This window comes from Pygocentrus nattereri, chromosome 4, assembly GCF_015220715.1.
Source record: "Pygocentrus nattereri isolate fPygNat1 chromosome 4, fPygNat1.pri, whole genome shotgun sequence".
In the NCBI taxonomy this organism is placed as follows: Eukaryota; Metazoa; Chordata; class Actinopteri; order Characiformes; family Serrasalmidae; genus Pygocentrus; species Pygocentrus nattereri.
The window spans coordinates 32,001,094-32,020,675 of NC_051214.1; the positions used below are offsets into that span (position 1 = coordinate 32,001,094).

At 38.1% G+C, this 19,582-nt stretch overlaps 1 protein-coding gene across 1 annotated transcript in view; it reads right to left on the reverse strand.

The window, feature by feature from the left end:
• kcnh5a (potassium voltage-gated channel, subfamily H (eag-related), member 5a) overlaps positions 1 to 19,582 on the reverse strand; it is a 152,195-nt gene that overhangs the window by 89,723 nt on the left and 42,890 nt on the right. The window contains exons 7-8 of the mRNA XM_017710492.2: positions 6,407 to 6,499; positions 2,818 to 3,247 (exon numbers count right to left, since the gene is read on the reverse strand). Coding sequence (XP_017565981.1) covers positions 2,818 to 3,247; positions 6,407 to 6,499 — 523 coding nt within the window. The remainder of the gene's footprint in view (positions 1 to 2,817; positions 3,248 to 6,406; positions 6,500 to 19,582) is intronic.

Below are 19,582 nucleotides of genomic sequence, written 5' to 3' on the forward strand. Positions count from 1 at the left end.
ATGACATACCTCCTTTCAACATCTAATGGAATCTCACCCAACACTGATTACACAAAATGTGGTGTCTGCAGTACTGCAGTGAAAACCAGCAGAGGTATATACAGCTATTGTGTGGTTGAGGCCTGTCCCCTCTAAGCTGACTATCTGACTAATCAACCATAGTGTTGCTGGGCAAGATTCTGTCAGTTTATTTATTTATTTGTTTGTTTGTTTGTTTGACTGATTAGATAAATGAGTTGTAGTTAAAACTATCTATAATTCTAGTTCAAGTTTGGGAGTTTGGACCATGGAGCCAGTGAGTCTCTGTATAAATTGAATAATTGTTCTGTTGCCTGTTGTACTGAATATATTACTCATGTCCACCTACGTATTCTTGTGCATACTTCAAAATTTGTCAAAAAAATAGCTTTGAATGTGATGTTGGTCTATTGCTTACTAAACAGAAGTGTGGGCTTAGGCTTGTGCTGGTAACACAATCCTCTTATTCAGTTTAGCGGGTAGAAAATAAATAGGTTAAAGAATACACGTTTTTTTATTTGATTTGGTCAGTAAACTGTAATTAATCTTCTAAAAAAAGAATTATGAATATTTCATGCTGCTTGTTCTATTACAGCTTAGCCTGAGGCTATTTTGTTCCAAGGCCATTTCGTCAGAGCTGAGACACTACAGTGTTCCATACACCTGAGGCCACACTGTCTGATGTCTGAAACCTGCTTTTGTGGTCTGTGGACATCCTAAAGTGTATATTGTATCATAGGTGGCTTTTTGTACAGGCAGGATATCTGCCAGCAGCAATGCCAAACAGCATCCCATCACACTCAACCAGCGCAGCTCAATTGCCGTATTTATTAAACAATTTCTAGGTACAATAAATGTGGCGTTAATATAGTATATCGTAGGAAATGACTTCACCAACACTGGGGGCTCAGTTAAACATTATTGAGCACATGCCTAACACTCTTGTAGAATATTGTACCCAGCCATGCTTAAAACATGTCAAAAAACATTCTCAATAAATGATTCAGTGAAATATTAAGTTTTACATAAATATTTTACAGTCATATTTTTTTTAACTAAACATAAAGGTTCCAAAAAGGGTACTTTGGAGTGATGACTGCTTTTGGTTCCCTAAAGAACCTTTCAATGGATGACTGTCTAAAGAATCATTTTGTAGGCATGCAAGAGCAAAGAATCTTTTAGAAGTTTTCCTAGAACTTTATGCTCAAGCCAAGAAACAATTAGGAACATGCATTTTTTAAAGGGCATGTTGTTTATTTATTAGCCTTTTTAAAAGCCCTAGTGTGGGCAGAAAGCACATGGCATGACTTCCAGATTCTTATTGTCAGCACAGCTGTATGCAAGAAAACCTCAACAGCACAGCTGGCAGGGGAGCCTGGCCTTTCCAACAACAACTAGAGCAGTTCTGGAGCTTGCTCTACATTGCTTCAGCCATTGTCAGCTACATACTTAAAAAAAGGTGACATGAAGGTTCTTTGGTGTGATGAAGTAGAAGAACTGAAGGCTTCTCCTGGAACTTTACACCAGAGCCAAGAACCACTCAGGAACCCTTATTTTCTAAGAGTGTATATCCTCAACATCAAAAGAAAACAGCATTTGAGACCTGGTTTCCCAAACTAAAGCTTCTGCCCATCCAAGCACAGCCCTGCAAGCTTCTTTAAGCTTCAGTCCCTCACTGACAGCAAATCTTCAGTCACTATCCTCACTGCCTCACTCTGCCAGAAAGGTGTGTAGCTGTGGTCACTTACTACTCTCTACCAAACATTCCTGGTCAGCTTATGGCCTGTTCTAACCCCTGGAGCTTTAAGGACAGTGCAATGCTCAGGAGGGCTGCTGTTACAGATGCACCCTGAGGCTGGGGCAGGACTATTTCAGGGCCCTTACACTGCTCAGACCCTCCAAGAATATATTCTGATGTTGATGAACACTGACTAGGCTACCAAGAGCCAGGGGTGGTGTTATATGAGGTGTTTTAAAAGCTACACATGCCTTTGCATGGGACTCTGATTGTGCTGTTCAGTCATATATATGTTTTATTGGATTTCAGTCACAAGCTTTTTTGATTGGAGGTTAATATGTTGTTTATATGACTACTGTAATTCTTACAGTGTTATATGAAAAGTATGTAAAACATTTCTGTATGATTGCCACATCATGAAACTGTCATAACTACATTGTAATTCTAAAGCACATTGACATTCTCCAATAAAAACTGATTAAGCCATTCACTGGGTTGGTGTACCAAACCAGTGCGTGATTGTGAGAAACCTCTAGAATGCTCTCGTCTATTCACACAGTTTCATTTTGATTATGAGTTTGTATACTAGTGGATGCCTTGATGCTGCCTTCACACTGTGAAACTTTCATGCAAGCAGATTCATGAGGGATGGTGCATGAAGCAATTTCCATTTTGTTTAATGCAACTTGCATTCCATTTTATATGCTTGGTAATAATTTCTTTAGTTGAAATCATACATTTGACATGATCACATGGTATGCTATTGGCATTCTGACTGGCTATTTGATGAAACAAATTTCAGTTGAGATTGTTGCAACTCCTACAGTTGAGTTTCAAATACGTTTTGAGGGAGTTGCACAAGTAAAATTTAGTTTCATGTAAGATTCAAGCAACAAAAGTTTTATACAAAGCCAGCCTAAAACTAACTATGAACACTAGAATGTTGATGCTTGCTTGAGACCATTGGGTCTTTTGGCTTGCCTCCTGAACCATGCATTGCCTTACCAGTACTGTCTTTCTAAGGACCAAAGCAGTTACTGAAAGTAAAGAAGAACACTTACAGCCCACCATCATCATGGCCACAGAGAAGATCTTCTCCCCATCCGTGGTTGGAGCGATGTTTCCAAAGCCTATGGTAGTGAGGCTAGTCATGGTGAAGTAGAGTGAGGATATGTAGAGGGTATCCTTACTGGGGCCCCCCTCCCACTGGCCTGATCCACTGGCATTATAGCGGTAGGGTGTGCCAATGCTGATAGCTAACTGATACAGCCAGCTATCCGTCTTGATGGTGTTGGTGACTTCGTCGATGACCTCATAATCACCAATGCTGTACCAGATACAGGCCAGCCAATGAGCTACCAAGCCAAAGACACAAACAAGAAGGACCAGGACAGCAGCTCCGTACTCCAAATAGTGGTCCAGCTTTCGAGCCACGCGCCCCAAACGCAGCAGACGCACTACCTTCAGTGAGCTGAAAAGGCTACTGAGACCCTGTAGGAAAAAGAGAGGGAAAAAGATGTGATTAGAACATTGCTATGTTATTTGAACTTAAACACAAGCATATGACATAGAAACTTGGAGGTTGATTACTTTGAATTGTGAGGAACTCAACCTGCTAATGTAGTTTCTGATATGTATAATATACTGTTATCTATAAAAATGAACAAAGGCACATGTTTTTCTCAATGCAACATAATTTTGGCCAATAATTGTACATCAAATAGTGCTGCAAACCACATAAGCAAGTCAATTTGAAGTTACTTGACCACATGTGGTTTGAGACAATTGTGATGATTTAATACAGTTAGCACTTCTTTCTGTACTAATGGCAACTCAAAATGTTAATGACAGCGTAATGATCAACAGTAAATGGCCCTGAATGCATCTCCACAACAAAAAAAAAAATACATAGGACACTTGTGAGAAGCACTAGATGTAAAGCATTTTAATCAGCTATCTTCCAGATCACTCCAACATGAATTATTCTATTTTGAAGGGTGCTATAGCTCCACCGGCCTGCTTTCTTTTGCCTATAGCCACTTTGATCTGACTGCTTTCATGCCAGAGATGAGAAAAGAAGCTGCTATGGGCAGCTGGGCTTCCTTACACCATCACACATCTCCCCTAAAGCAAGAGGAAATGTAGACTTGCTGCATGGTCATCTAGAGGATTGCCATCATGTCTGTTCATTAGATAGTGACCACTGCCACCATCCAGATATAATATGGTAAAATTTAACACAGTCTAAAAATATAACCTCGGAAATGTCTGGATGACTGCTAGAGAGGGCTGTGCGTTGAAAAAGATATTTTAGTGTTTCTGGCTTTGGATACGAGACAAAGAGCATGCTCTCTTGCAGGTACACCCACACAACAGAACAATGGCTCCTCTAACAAAACAAAGCCTAAATATCTATTGCCAATCTCCACTTAGTGAAAATAAAGGTCTTAAGGAATGCAAACTGGCAAACAAAACACTGCAACATTGTTTCAGCTGCAGAACCAAAGATGTACTGACTAATTACTGACAAAGGTTTATTTGCTTAGTCTAGGTCTTTTACAGTACTGAGCAAAAGGACAATGAAATGAGGACCTCTATCTAATGGAACGCAGCCCCTGAATTACTTCAAGAAGGACTGCACATGAACACAGGGACAAAAGAAAGTAACAGAGTTCATTTTTTCAGGTGAGGAGTGTTGTAGTACTCGTGTTTAGTCTCGGTCTCGAGAACATAAATAAATGGTCTCAGTCTTGTCTCGGCCTCGGCATCTTTTTGATTCAGTCTCGTATCGGCTTCATGGTAAGGTCATCTCAGAAAATGTTCTCAAGATCAGTGGAGTACAAGTCCTCTGTCTGATATAATTTAACAGTTAAATTTTCTTTCCTGTCGTTATTTAATATCAACAATAACACCTTCACATAGAATAAAACTTTCTGTACATTGGAATGTTATGACTGTTTTTCATTTCATAGTAATAATGGATTTATGTTGTTTGGCTTATATTCAGGGAACAGAAAATAACCATTATTTCCTTCCAAATGTTACCACGCAAAGTAAGTCTAGGACTACAATCTTAAAAAGATGGTTTTTCTAGGGATCTTTAGTAAAGGAAATGGTTCTATTTAGAGCCATGGGTTCTATATGCTTAAATGGCTCATTGCATGGTGGAATGGTTCAGATTAACAGAATCATATACAACACATTCTCTATCAAGAGCCTTTTTGAAAACAGTTCTAAATAACATTGATAAGGGCTCTTCTATTATTACAAGCTTGACATCATAACAATAGAAGAACCCTTTTTGGTGGTATATCGCACCATATACAACACATTCTCCATCAATAATCTGTCCTATATAGAACTCGCGGTTCGAAATAAAACCATCGCCTTTACTAAAGAACCCTTGAAAAGAGTGTATAATATATAATCAATTCTTTTTTAGGCAATACACTATTTAATGTTATATTTAATAAAATATATTGTAAAATGTAATATGTATTATGTACATTTTATCATGTATTCTATGTATTAACATAGAAAATATATAATGGATGATAATGTAGCTGCAATGAACTACAGACCAATTTAGTTTTTTGCCCCTTTCTTCTTTTTATCCTTATATTTTATATTTACACTTCTGGTCACAATCATGACTCAGCCTCAACTACTACAAAGTCTTTGTCTTGACTCAGACTCATTGTATACGGGTCTTGATCTTGACTCAGACTCGTCTCTAGAGAGGTCTCAACCACAGAACTTCAGGACAGCAAGGTGAAGTTGAACTAGAGGAGGATATTTGTTGCATGTTCAGCAGCATTAGCAAGTGGCAGTCTGTCAGCCCTGGACTGTTTTATAAATAGCAGCTGCGCTGTGCCCCTCTCATTTTTTTAATTAGCATTTCCTCTACCACAGCCATGTGCATTTTTTCCAGATGTCACATAATCATGATGATAATTTCTCAAACATGCTTTATATTCCTGAAAGGAGCAATTTTCCCCAGACACTGACACAGAGGAAGGGAAAGTAAAAATAGATGTGGTTCGTATTACTCAGACACGATAACCCAAAGGGTTTTGCAAGGCAACCACTGTGGATGGCTTGATCTGCCTCTCCAGGCTATGCATCTTCTAATGCAAATTTCTTACTAGTATTTTATCATTTAGGGCTCTAATTTGCATGTGCATACTTAGCAAAAGGCAAGACTTCTTCCTTTCTTAGTAAGGTAACCATAGGTGCTTCCTGCTAATTGGCACATAGGAGACGTATTATTTGGCCGTGCTGAGGCACTGCTCTTCACAAGACTTTTGAAGTAGATGAGAAATGCAATTTGAGCCAAAAGAGAACTGGAAACAATGCTTTAGTGATTGTTCTACTGAAACAGAGAGATGTAGCCTACAGCGTGCGTGTGTGCGCCTGCATCAGAGAGGACAAAGACTCATTTGGACTGACTCACATCTAAAATCATTTTAGACAAACAAACACATGGGTGAAGTGTTCCAAAGCATCATTAGCATGAAATTACAATACCATTAGCGGCTCCCTACTCAATAAGCCAAAGCATAAGGGACGAGTTAATGCTAAAAGCATGTGACTCCAACATCAGGGAAGTGCCAGGGAAAGAATGGTAACGAGTAAAGCAAAGTAAGTTACCGGCAGCACTGAGTCTTCCGCACGCGTAGCATTCCGTGGGGAGCTGCCTGTGGCTGGCATGTGGCCCACTGCAGAGGAGTCCGATATAGGATCCTGAAACAATGGAGCGAGATTTCAGATCACTTCACACAGCCCTAAAATAAACAGTTTTGGAATCCTCAGTAATTACTGGGCATTTTATTCATTGGATGCAGTATCCATTAGGTAACTATCTAAGTAGTGTATTATACAGGTGGATTGAAAAGTTTGAATACCCCTTGTCATATTATTTTTTGTTTTGTCAAAAATGTTGTGTCAAAAATGAATAACTCACTGGTGTATGTGCCATCCATTGCTAAAACCTAGACAACAAGTACTCTTCACCACTGTAGCTTGGTGAGTAGTTGTGGTGTTCAAGGCACTTGTTAATATCACTACATGGGCTGATTAGGAAGAATTACAAGTAGTGGACTTTCTCTGCCTGTCTTTCTGCTCCAAAAAACGCACAATAACTGCTTATTAATTGCAGTTATTAATAGAGATGCACTTTTTCTCTTCCAATATTGATCTGAATAAGTGATCCTTTATTATGTGCCGATACTGATAATAACTCTGTCTAACCGAACTAAGTCCTGATATTTATACAAATACATTTTTTAAATATTTTATTTTGAATCAATGGCTTGGTAAAAACGGTGATGAATGTTGTTTAGCATTCTAATTTTTCAGGTTACTCACAGATGGATCTTGTTCACTTGTGCTACATCTCTGAGAGCCAGATTCTGCCATTCTGTAAATATCACCATTAATGACTGTGTCAGTAGTAGCGACTTTCAGCATTTTCTTTAGCTTGGTTGAAGGATAGGGCTGCGAGGCCACACTGTAATTAATATAGCTGACCAATAGAGACATACTGCAGGTGAGGCTAATGAACACAGAGGCCCATCTAGCGGGCTGCTATGCTAAAGGCTAGATCAAGGCTAAAGGCTAAATCAAGGCTCATTGCTATCATTACACAAAGAGCCCTGCAGTTCCTTTTGTTCACTCAATAACATTTTAGACTGGCATTAACTCAAACTGTAAGTGACTACATACCAGTAGATTAATGATTACTGCAAGTGATTCAGGGGCTCCCATTAGAGTGTTTTTTCCCACAAAATACTTCCATTACATATTTTGCCATGAGCATTTTTACTACATCTCGCTGACGTGCTGTTCTGTCTATTGGAGCATACGGACGCATCAGAAATTACTCTGTGGTGTCAGTCATAGGTATCAGTATCCCCATTGACGATACTAATACTGCATTTAAATGATAGTATCAACACAGATATCAGGTATTTTTGCAACACTAGTTATTAACTGCCAGTTGTGTTTCTTAACCTTTTACTCTGATGTTATTTTCAACTTTCCGCACATAACACTGGCCATAAAGCTCCGCTCCAGTCATAATTTTGAGATAAACTATTATTTCTACATAAGCAGTCACATTCTTGAGGGGAAAAAAGCTATTCATTTGACGTGATCAGTAATAATTAAATAAAAAAACACATTGCAACTTTTGACATATTACTGCCATAAACAGAAAAGGGAAAAAACAGGTGATATTTTTCTTCTTTACTTAGCAAGAGCTGGATTATAAATAAATTTATACTTCTGCATTGTGGTGTGCCTTGTTCTTGCATGAATATATAATGCAGTACAATGTACATCATTTCCACTGATCTCCATTACAGGTGAGAGGTTTGTTTTACAGCAGGTTCATTACATTACATTAAATTGCAATCTCATGCTTTTGCAGTTATTTTTGTCATACCTACACTGTGATGAAACACTGAATCATTCCTGACTGGTTTCATCCAGGGTGGCAATGCCCCCATTCACAGGGCACAATGGGTCAGTGGTTTGATAAGTAAGAGTTTGATAAGTATGTAGCTGAGAATGGCTGAAGCTATGTAGAACAAGCTCCAGAACAGCTCTAGTTGTTATTGGAAAGGCCAGGCTCCCCTGCCAGTTGTGCTGTTGAGGTTTTCTTGCATACAGTTGTGCTGACAGTAGGAAAGGTTTGATAAGTAAGAGAATTGTGTAAATTATCTCCAAAATGAATATGCAACATACAAATTTTCACCATTTTCATTAAAAAAAAGGAGTTTAACTCTACATCTGAGTCATTAAACTTTGGTATGACATGGAAGCAATTATGTCATATAACTCATCATTTGCATATCATTTACATAAAGCATGCAAATTCATGCAGCATTCAGCAGCACGTAAGCCAATGGCTGTGCTTGTAGGCGGAGTTTGAGGAGAAGCAGCTAGTGCACTGCTCCTCTACAGACCAAACTCCACTACTGGAAAGAATAAAATATAAAATAAACAGAAAATCTTTTTTAAGCTAGAATGATGTGGTTGTGTAATGCAATTTTTCTCCTAAAATAACACAATTAAACACCGTATTATTGCAGTGCATGAGATGGTCCTGCAACAGCTTTTACACAAATGCACATGTAAAATAAGTACATCTGCTTTTGTACTGGATTGTCATGCACATACATTATTAGCATTATTGTCATTTTCTATTTTAATAGATAGTTAGTTTGGGTTAGTTAACGACAAATCAAGCCTTTTTTTTCAGGTTGTTAAACCATCAAGCCCAAGATTACATTTTACAATAAGATTTGACCACACCCAGCTTTGATGAATTAGGTACACTGTTATTTTATTTATTTATTTATTTATTTATTTACTTACTTATTGTTGGAAGGAATGGTGTTCCATTCCTTCCAAACCACTTCAGAAATTATAGAATACAAGCCAAAGTGCAGTGAAGCTGTGTTAAGTTCTAGCAGCTTGTGGTGCCTGAATACCTTACTGAGACCCTTTCTTTCGTTCTTTCTTTCTTTCTTTATTTATTTTGGTTTGTCATCTATCTCTAGGTCTACTTTGCTGGTGTATTTTAAGAGACTTTAGCCCATCTGTTGCTATGCACAGTTTGTCTCAGCCGTCCTCTTGCCCTTCAACAACCAGTTTCTTATATTATTGCCATAGAACCTGTCTTGATTGAAAATATTTGAGTGGAGGACCACTAAAAGTTTCCAGCAACGCTGCTGTGCCTGAAAAACATGTACAGGCACCACACAAAAATATCCATCCAACAGCGGTCCTGTGTTCAGAAAATGACTCATGGCGAACAGGGTTGAGAGAGACTGACAAATTATACATAGCTACAGTTTGAAACGGCACACCTTTGTATTGGACCTATAAGATTGGAGAGGGATTAAAAGTGGGCATTTATTTTTTAATAAAGTGGAGTGTAGAGGGATTTGGGAGCCATGTGAGATCTGTAGCTAATTAGCAGAGCTGAATGACATATGCATCAAGTAAGCAGGCTCCCCTTTCACAGAACAAGCACTTGCTTGTGTAAGACCAGTATATTAATAGGATTGGTTATAAAATGGCTTCAGAGCCACAGGAGCACAGAAGTGATTATTAGAAGTTATTATTTTGCCATCCACAAATGTATTATACAGGTAGGTCAGAGAGGCAGACCCCATGATCATATCCTTTTAGAGTAGTGGCATCTAACTAATCCAATGGCTATCGCTATAATAAATCGTGATTTAATACTTAAGTCCTGGAAAATGATCTTGTATTAATATCTTAGTGTAGTTCAGGTGAATTACATTCTCTCCTGCTTTTACAGAGTCAGCAGTTCCTTTGTCTCTATGCATGCCTTCACAAAGGTAACCATTATTAATGAATACAGACACTGTAAATGCACATCAGATGACTCCTGTAGGGTAGCAACAGCTACATACAGTCTTTTTTGTTGGGCAAATTGACTAGGATTTACTACGTAAGAATCCTGAAAAGAGTGACTGCAGAGAGGACCCCCACTCATTCATTTCATCTCCAACATCAATAATTCACCTGTAGCCCTTTGGGGGGAAAGTGATGAACAAGAGGATGAGTACAGGACGGGAGGGGCAAGAGAGCAAGAGAAAGATTTAATGCAATGCAAAGCTACCAGCTTCTGTACTGCAATAGAGTTGAGTCACTAGAATAAAAATGCATTTAATTTAACTTAATTTTTTTATTTTTAAAAATTGTCATTTTTTAAAAGGAAAAAATGGCCTGAATTGAACTTTTGGAATATCCTTTAACAGACAAGAAATAATCATGTCAAGCAGGAATGTACTGCAAACAGAATAAGGAGCTATTGTGAAATTGTGTGTCTGAGAAATAATTGCCATGTCAAATTACCTTTGTTACAAAAACAAACAAATAAGTAAATAAAAAGATCTGAATAATAAAAACTTCTCAATAAGAATTTTGTTCCAAAAAAGGAAAACTAAGTTACGTCCTCACTTTTCTTTCTAAATATCTGTTAAAAAGCTGATTCAATTATGTAGATGTGTGTATTTTTGTTCTTTTGTTTTTAATAAGTTTTGCACTCATATTTTCTTCTGTTTACTATCCTTAATGTGAATTTTCTAATCCGTCAACACATTGTGGGGAGATGAGGGGGAAGTGGCGATGGAATGGAGATGAGACTCTTCTGAGGTTCTCTTTAGTTTGCTGTCTTGTATGAAAATATGCAAACCAGCAAATGTGAAAAAATAGTTATCACGGATGCACTGAAACTGCAGCCATCAATTTTTTTCAAAAATGGTGCTTTTTTATTTTTATTTAGTTTGTATTATAAAGATGTGATTAAAAACTTTTTTTTAATTCCTTATTCTACTATGACTGCCAGCACAGTTGCATTCAAACGGCTTGAGCGGCAGTAGATCAACAGTAAAATATATGGCTATGTGGAGCCATTTCACTGTTTTTATGAGGAATATTAGACAAGCAATATGCAATCCCTGTTCATGCTAGGTATCAAGAGGGATACAAGGCCCAAGAGCTACAGGTTTGATACCACTCGAAAATGCTACATACCACAGAACACAGCAAACAACAGAAGCAAAAAGGTCCCTGCCAGTATGCTCATACCATCTAAAGCCAGTTTTTGAAATTATGAGAAAATTTACAAATCACAGTTTCAAAGTGCAAAGTCATTTAAAAAAAAAAAAAAATCTAATCATTCTTGGTTATTTGTGGTTGATTGTGCCACACACTATAGTCTACATACTGTAATCATTTTAGCATGTTGATTTTATGTAAACTGGTTTTAGAGCTCTGTACAAGCCTGACATTTTTAAAAACCATGACATGATCCCCTATTTCTCCTTTGGGAGACAAATAAAGAAACTAACTAACTAACTAACTATTACGCAGGAAAGGTAACATGGGGTCCTCTCTTTTCTTTGCCTCTACATGTGCTATATCATCAGGTAAAATTAGCTCATTTAAATACTTCAAAGATATATCAAACAGACATAAAAGCACTTGCAATTAAAGAACAACAGATGAAGTGTTTAAAGCATCAGAAAAATGATAGTTTCACATAGCTCTCTGGAAAGCTCAAAAAAGAGTCACAGTCAAGCATGAAGTCCCCTAGGGGAGCATCTGATAGCTCCATGTCAAGAGGATGACAGACAGCTGTGCTCTGGGCAACTTCCTCCATCATGAAATATTTAAAGTGTTTTTAACATTTTAATGTTTTGACAATCTGTGTTCACATGTTTGTGACATGACCTTTAGAGTATCATATACCACAGAAATGTGATTTTACCACAGAAGTCCAGGCAGGTTGTGAGAAGGTGCCTCTGCTGAATGAGCAGAGTGCAGACCTGTCACATAAACATACATGCATGGCGGCTGCGGATAACACCTGTCAACTCAACAAGTGTGCTGATGAGGCTGACAGCTCGTTAGGCCCGAGAGGAAAACAGAATCCAGTGGGGACTCGAAACAGCCAAGCAGGGTGTGACATTTTACCAGCAGGTGTGTCACTGGCACCTGGCCCGTGTCATTTGATTAGAACCATCACTGTAGAAAACTCTCATTCACCCACACACATACACACGAAGAAGCCCGAACAATAGAGCAAGTGAAGCACCTCCACTGCAACATATTAGGAGGGGAGCAACCACATGCTTTTTATTCAAAAATGAGTCACTTCTCAGTGTAATAAACTGCATGAATATGAGTTTAACAAAATGATTATTTTTATGTAACTGTACTGTCTGCTGCTAAAATTAAACTGTCACTTGAGAATAAGAGCAGTCACGATTCCTTTATCAGTGATCTACAAATGTTTCTTAGACTTTAAGCTGATTCATGTTGCAATTCCATGACATAAACAATGTGAGGCACTCTATCAGTAATTGTGCACTGCAGCTACATCTTTACCTTAATGTCATAGCACAGAGGTTCCCGTCTAATCGCAAAGCTTCTGCGGCCCACAGGACGATTTAACCAAAACAGTCATATGAAATCCTAACAAATGCAACATAATAAACAATGCAGCTGCTCCCTTTAGGGGTCGCCACAGCGGATCATCTGCCTCCATCTTGCCCTATCCACTGCCTCCTCTACTTACACACCAACCATCTCCATGTCCACCTTCACTACATCCATAAACCTTCTCTGAGGTCTACCTCTTCTCCTTCTACCCGGCAGCTCCATCTCCAACATTCTTTGCCCAAAAGCATAGTTGTATGTCAGCGGTTTAGGAATGCAAATTGCTAAAAGTATATTTAAATCTTGGTTTAATGTTAACTAAGAAGCACGTTTCATAGCTTCGCTGCAACAACTACAAAGGTTATATTAAAAAAAAAAGATACTAATAGCCATAGTTGACAAGTTAGTGATAACTAATTTTATTCTAGTCAGTGTTCTTTATGTGTTAAAGCAGCATTATGTAACATTCCTTTATTACAATTTAAAGAGGTAATGTTACTATGTCAGGAGAGAACATGCTAAAATATGCAAGACACCCTGTAAAGCCTGAAACAGTCATTTCAAAGTCAGAGATGTTGAGTTGGATTTTGGCCAGAGTTTTTCAGCCCACGTCATGCATCTTTATGCATTAACATTACACGCACAGGCTCAAAAAGGCCAGGCTCAATATTTAGATCTCAAACAAAAAATCAGCATCATACTGATGAAGATATGATGACAATCACAGATAATTCACTCACATCCTTGGATTACATGTCTTTCACCAAGTTTTGGCTGAGTTCTCTATGAATACTCTTTCAACACATTTGCAATTATCAGACTCATCCACACAGAGAAAAAATCCAAAGCACAACCAATGTTACAAAACATTCTTATGTACATTGCATGCAATTAATACATTTCCACCACAATTTCCCAAAACTTACATAATACAGATTTATACTATATATTTCTTTAGAATTATTTAGAAATGTAATAAAAACAAAAAAATAGCAGCTGTTGGAAATCATTAACTAGCTCCCTACTCCCTCCACACACACACACACACACACTCACACACGAGAAGCACACATGTATCTACTCAGGCTCTCAAACACAGACAAATTCCCTTTACTTTTATGATTCCACTTTTTTAGATTAGGCCTAAATTCCTCTGATGTCTTTAGCTTCATCCCTGCTTCTCTTCAACCCTCTTTGTTTTGAACCCTCATGCATTCTCCATTTGCAAAACACTGTTTATATCTCATTAGTCTCTACAGCCCTTTCTCTCTTCAAATATCTCCATCCCGACATTCCTCTGTCTTGATCATCCTCCAGAGAAACAGTTAAGGCTCTAAAGAAGTTCTGGATGCAAGCAAAATGTTATGGGATGAAATGTAACGCTCTGAGGTTTCACTCCATCCAGTTTTAAGTAAGCTGATTCCTACATCTTTTAAACATGATTAAACATGATTGTCAAAGCTTACATTTATTTTAGAATTTAGTCATGAATATCCTGGTAATTTATGTTATTTTATATATAGTATTGCTGTTATTTTAGAAGATACAGAGTGACCTTTAAAAAAAAAAAAAAAAAAAATATATATATATATATATATATATATATATATACATATATTTTACAAACATGATAAAATACAGAGTTGATTTCACTTGAATTCTCAATGGAGAATTATTTATGTAAATGAGGTGTGTAAGTGTGAACCTTTTTAAAGCTTTAAGAACCTCCACATGATGTTAAGGTTCTGCACCAACAACTATAACTATGACTAATGCTAGAGCCATTTAGCCAATAACCATTAGGGAACCTTTATATGAAATAATTCTCAAAAAAGGAAATATAAATTGAAATTTAAATCTAAATCTATATGCAAAAAATGTATGCAAGGGGCAGAGTACATTTAATCTACAATAAAGAACACAATGGCTCTTAAACTTGCTTAAAGACCTAATTTCTGGAAAAATCACAAAATACCCAAGAGAACAAAACTGAAGACTGTATTTCTCTCTGAGGTTCAAATGAATGGCCTTTCTGCTTTGTTTATAATGTATGCCCAATCATGCTCAGTCTGGACATGAAAACTCTGACAATGTTTACATGTACTGAAGACCCCCTCCAGCCTCCTGTTCATTGATCAAGTCATGAAGATTTTGCTAAAGAGCGAGGATGGCAGAGTGGTAATGACACAAGTTTTCAGATTTTCAATATTCAAAACAAAAATCACATTTACATGACATAAAAAGCCCAGTCATTTGTGCATATAGATGTGCATATAGAACCTACATGTATAAGTGTTACGTAAGGCTTTATATGGAATGATGGTAAAATGCAGTAAAAATAAGTTTCCTTTGGGGAATATTTTGCCTTCCCAAGGCAAACCTCTTCAAAACTTAAAACAATGGGCGCATTTACATGCACATAACAACCGGATAACTGCTGAAAATCAGATCAATGTGTTTACATGCACTTAAACAGATAATGTGAAAACTCCGGGTCTACATGAGTCAGGCAATAATAGGATTTCTGCTTTGCAACCTGCCAATAAACACTCAGAATAAGATGTGGCAAAAGCGTAATGTAAAACTCAAACTTCATGCTGTCTTTTTTTTTTAAAAGATCAAGCCACATTACCTGAAAATTTGAACATATGTTATCTATAAGAAAGGATATTTAAATTGTTCATTTTTTCAAGCATGTTTTTGGTTTCACTCCAAAAGCATTTTGTTGCCATCTTGCAGGTGCTGCTTGCTTATTCCAGTACTACGGCCTGTTTTCACGCACGTGCAGACTGAGAAATCTGAAACAAATCAGAGTAAGGGTATACATGCGCTGAGAAATCCGATTACAGAGCTAAAATTCAGCTCTCTTTGTCAGATTTCTTAATCAGATTTCTAGACCTTACTCCAGTCTAAAAAATCAAAGTATGCTGTTTACATGACCATTTAAATAATCAAATACTTACAGAAAACAGATTATGAATGGATTATTAAGTGCACGGAAAAGCACTCACTGTCTCAGTCACCAGACAGTGTATTTATAATCATTTCATGTAGACATGTGTTTTAAGACTCAAACATCTGTTTCTGTTTCCAGTCACCACCACAATGAACTATTCTGACTCCAATAGAGCCTTTCATATCAAACTACTCTGAATTACTTTGTTTACATCTTAATGATAGAATCATGCAGAACTTTTGAAAAATCAGTGGAATTCCCCTCTAAAGGATGGTAGAGAAAATGCTGTCATTGATACAGGCTGTTAGTTACACCTGTAGCCTATGGGTGTATGCTCCAGACCCAGGCTCAGCTGAGAATAGCCTGCCTGAATGTCAGCGACTGTGTCAGAGTCTATTGTGCTTTAAGCACATCGGATTGATTAGGGCATGCAGGCAGAGCCACAGATGCCACTGTAAAGGAGCTCTTTATTGAGATCTGGGAGCACTACAATTTGGGGGGGCTTTATTGCGCTCATCTCGTTGCTGCGCAGTACGCGCACCAACAGCATCTTCATGATGGGAGCTGATGCCCGTTGCCAGGGCAACCATGAAACTGGTGCAGCCTGGAAGGAAGCTGCAGAGATTTTTATTACCTAAGTGTAATACTGTATACATTCAGCCTTCAGAAGAAAAAAATAATAATGAGACCCGAGAACGTGGCTTATTTTTCCTTTCAAAAAAACACACAGGTGGTTTACAAAGTTCTCAGCCAGGTGACCCACTGTGGCTCACATTTGAGAATTGTCAAGAAACGCAGTAGGCACACATTAAACAGGGACAATGTGCTGGAAACGTCAAGCGCTGATGAAAAACCTTGCAGTGTCTTACTGAGGCCTTGTGCCTTTCATGTGAAACTGCGGCTCTACTGTCTGATGTGTACTCTAGGCGTAAAAAAGAAATGGAAACGATAGCAGAGCAATATTTATACTGCCTGCTTTTTTAAGCCACAGAAGTGGATGACAGAACAACAAACAGGCAATCTGCCAGTGTTCTCTGAATCATGTAACTCATGGTATCACCTGTGGCATACGCTCGCTAATGCATCATGTTTCCAACTAACTGCTGAGTCAAGTCTGTTCATACTGCTTACCACTTAAAGCTTTAGTCTGGCAAAAAAAAAATCTAGTTTACACATTCTCCCCTTACCTCACATATAGCTGTCCAGCCAGGACATCAATAGTGTCTGAAGTTTGCTTCTTTTCTCTGGACTATTACAAGTGTAATGTAGCTAACAACTAACAGAAGCAAAGCAAAGCAAAATTTATTTGTAGCCAGTAGTTAGTATTAGACTCATGCACGTTTTGGGCAGCAGGGGCTGAAAGAAAAAAGTAACTTAAACTTATTATAATCTACAGCAGGTTGCTGACACTCTTATCAAGAGACATAGTCTAATCATGCTGTGAGGAACACAAACATTGCGCTAACAGTTACTTACAGAGGTTTTTTTTGGAACCCTTAACTTCCACATATGAAACTGTAACATTCTCCACTCTGCTAACATCTATAAATCCAGTCACAACTCTATTTAAGTGCTCCACACAGCCCGGTGTGAATCACTTTTGTTATTAATTTTGCATAATTATTTAATAATTATTTGCTATTAATGTTCCTTACTGCTGACATTATATTTGGTTGTTTAAATTAACCATATTATGGAATATGTTGCTTAAATGTGAACTTGAGCAGATCTACTAGCTCTATTTCAAGTACCCATTACACTATCTAATTACCCAGAAACTGATCTTGTAAGACAGTCATATAAAACACAATTATAATACACACTGACCAAGAGGATTCTTGGCACTCAAGCCCCCACCCTGGGGTCTCTGTGCACGTTAACATTGTGTAAACTGCATGCCTGAATCACTACACACTTGCCTTAAACCAGCTTTTAAGGAATCTCAAATAATTGCTTATGTTGGCTTTAATATGGTTATATATAAAAAAGACCCAAAATTCAGACTTCAAGACGGCTGCTACTACTGTTTTTAACTATGCAACATATTTTTTAAGATAATAGTAAGTGATACAGTGTCAGAAACCACATAACACAAGCAAGACAAAAAATAAATCAATCAATCAATCAAAAGGTGCCAGGAACATCAGAAATAATACAAGTACATTGGGGACCATACAGGAGTTTTGGAGAGGTGTGTGCACACATACACTCTCTTGTTGGCGATTGCATGTGCTTGCCAGCATCGGCCAACGCTACTGCTATGAAGCTAGAAAACACAATTCAAACAGCCCTCCCCCCAACCCCCCCCCCAAAAAAAAAAAAAAAATCTACAGAAGTTCCTGCCACCATATGATTATCAGAAGGTTGGCCAGTGTGTACTTTCAACAGCTTGATGTGAAATTTGCCTGCCGAGTAAGTCAGTTCACTTGACTGGGAAAAAAACCCAGTAAAGCTAAAACGGAATACAGTTCTAAGAACCTCAATCAACGTAATGCTGTTCGTCACTCATGGCTGCAAAAAACAAACAAGTTCGTTTGTTATAAATCTACATGTCCCACCCATACACAGCTGATTTTTGCTTCCTTTCAGGTAAGAAAATAGTGAGAAAATGGACAGGGGTAACTACGGCTTAAGGCATGCAAGGTGAACAATGCTAACTGGCATACATAACCTTCCTTTACTTGATAGACACATTAGCCTCACAGCTCCAATGCAAAACTAAATAAGTAAACTTCGAGCACCAAACATGGATTGGCTGCTCGACTACATTTAAGGTAAAGGGAAAATTATATCACATTGATCAGCTCAACGGGAAGGACCCAGTCAGACTTAAAGGAGCTCATCTCATCTGACCAAGCCTTTAACGACTGGGTTTGGGCCTGAGTCTGGCCCATTAAGAATCACTCAAACTAATGTATGGCTCTGCATGCACATGAGCAGTCAGCAATATGCAAGAGGACAGGAATAACAGGTAGAAGTGATTATGTGGGGATTTCACCCTGTGGAGCTGAGGCAGACATGGAGGGGGTCCGTCTCAAATCCCTCGGCAGACAGAGCCGAACAAATTGGCTTCACACTTATACGCTCAGTCTCACACACAGACACCTCGCATGCATAATCTATGTCTGACACAAAAAAAAACACGCACATTCTCTGCCAGCAAAACTGCAAACACACGGCTAAATGTGCTCACACATGTCTTTCTCATAATGCTGTGGAAGAGCCATATAGTAATTACACCAACACAATCCACATGTGAATAATTACCAGCTCTCTAATGAAAAGATGGTGGATCAATTTTAATGCTAGAGTTGAGTGAAGAGCATTTAATCAGACCCCCCCTCCCCCCACCCAGAGGACATGTCATCCACTCAACTTATCATCATGAGTAGAAATGAATGTTTCAGGGATTAAACTGAGAGATTCTTTTTTCTTATTTTTTTTTAACAGTCAGATGCTCCTGGCAACCATTCTGCTCAAAACCTAAAGTGAACGGCAGTCGCTCAGAAAACTGCCTCTCAGCGATATAATAAGCAGACCAATGTTTCTAATGTGTCCTACAAATGCTCTTTTGTTGGCAGAGAAAATGATCAAAATAGACAGACCACAGGGGAGTGTGAATAACACATTGGCAGAATTAAAAGAAAAGAGACAGAAGCAGAGCATGCATTGGAATAAAAGAATTATTAGGGGGGATATTATATGCTAGTCATCAAGAGGATCCGTTTCACCAGTTCAGCCACTCTCTGAATCACTATCTAATGCTAATAAGGTACTACAGAGCTTTCTTTCTCGATCTGTATCTGTCTGCATCCCTCTGAGTGCAGTGTTGTCAGCACATTTTAATACCACTCTGAAGGGCTTTCAATGCCATTGTTTTGCTCTGAAAA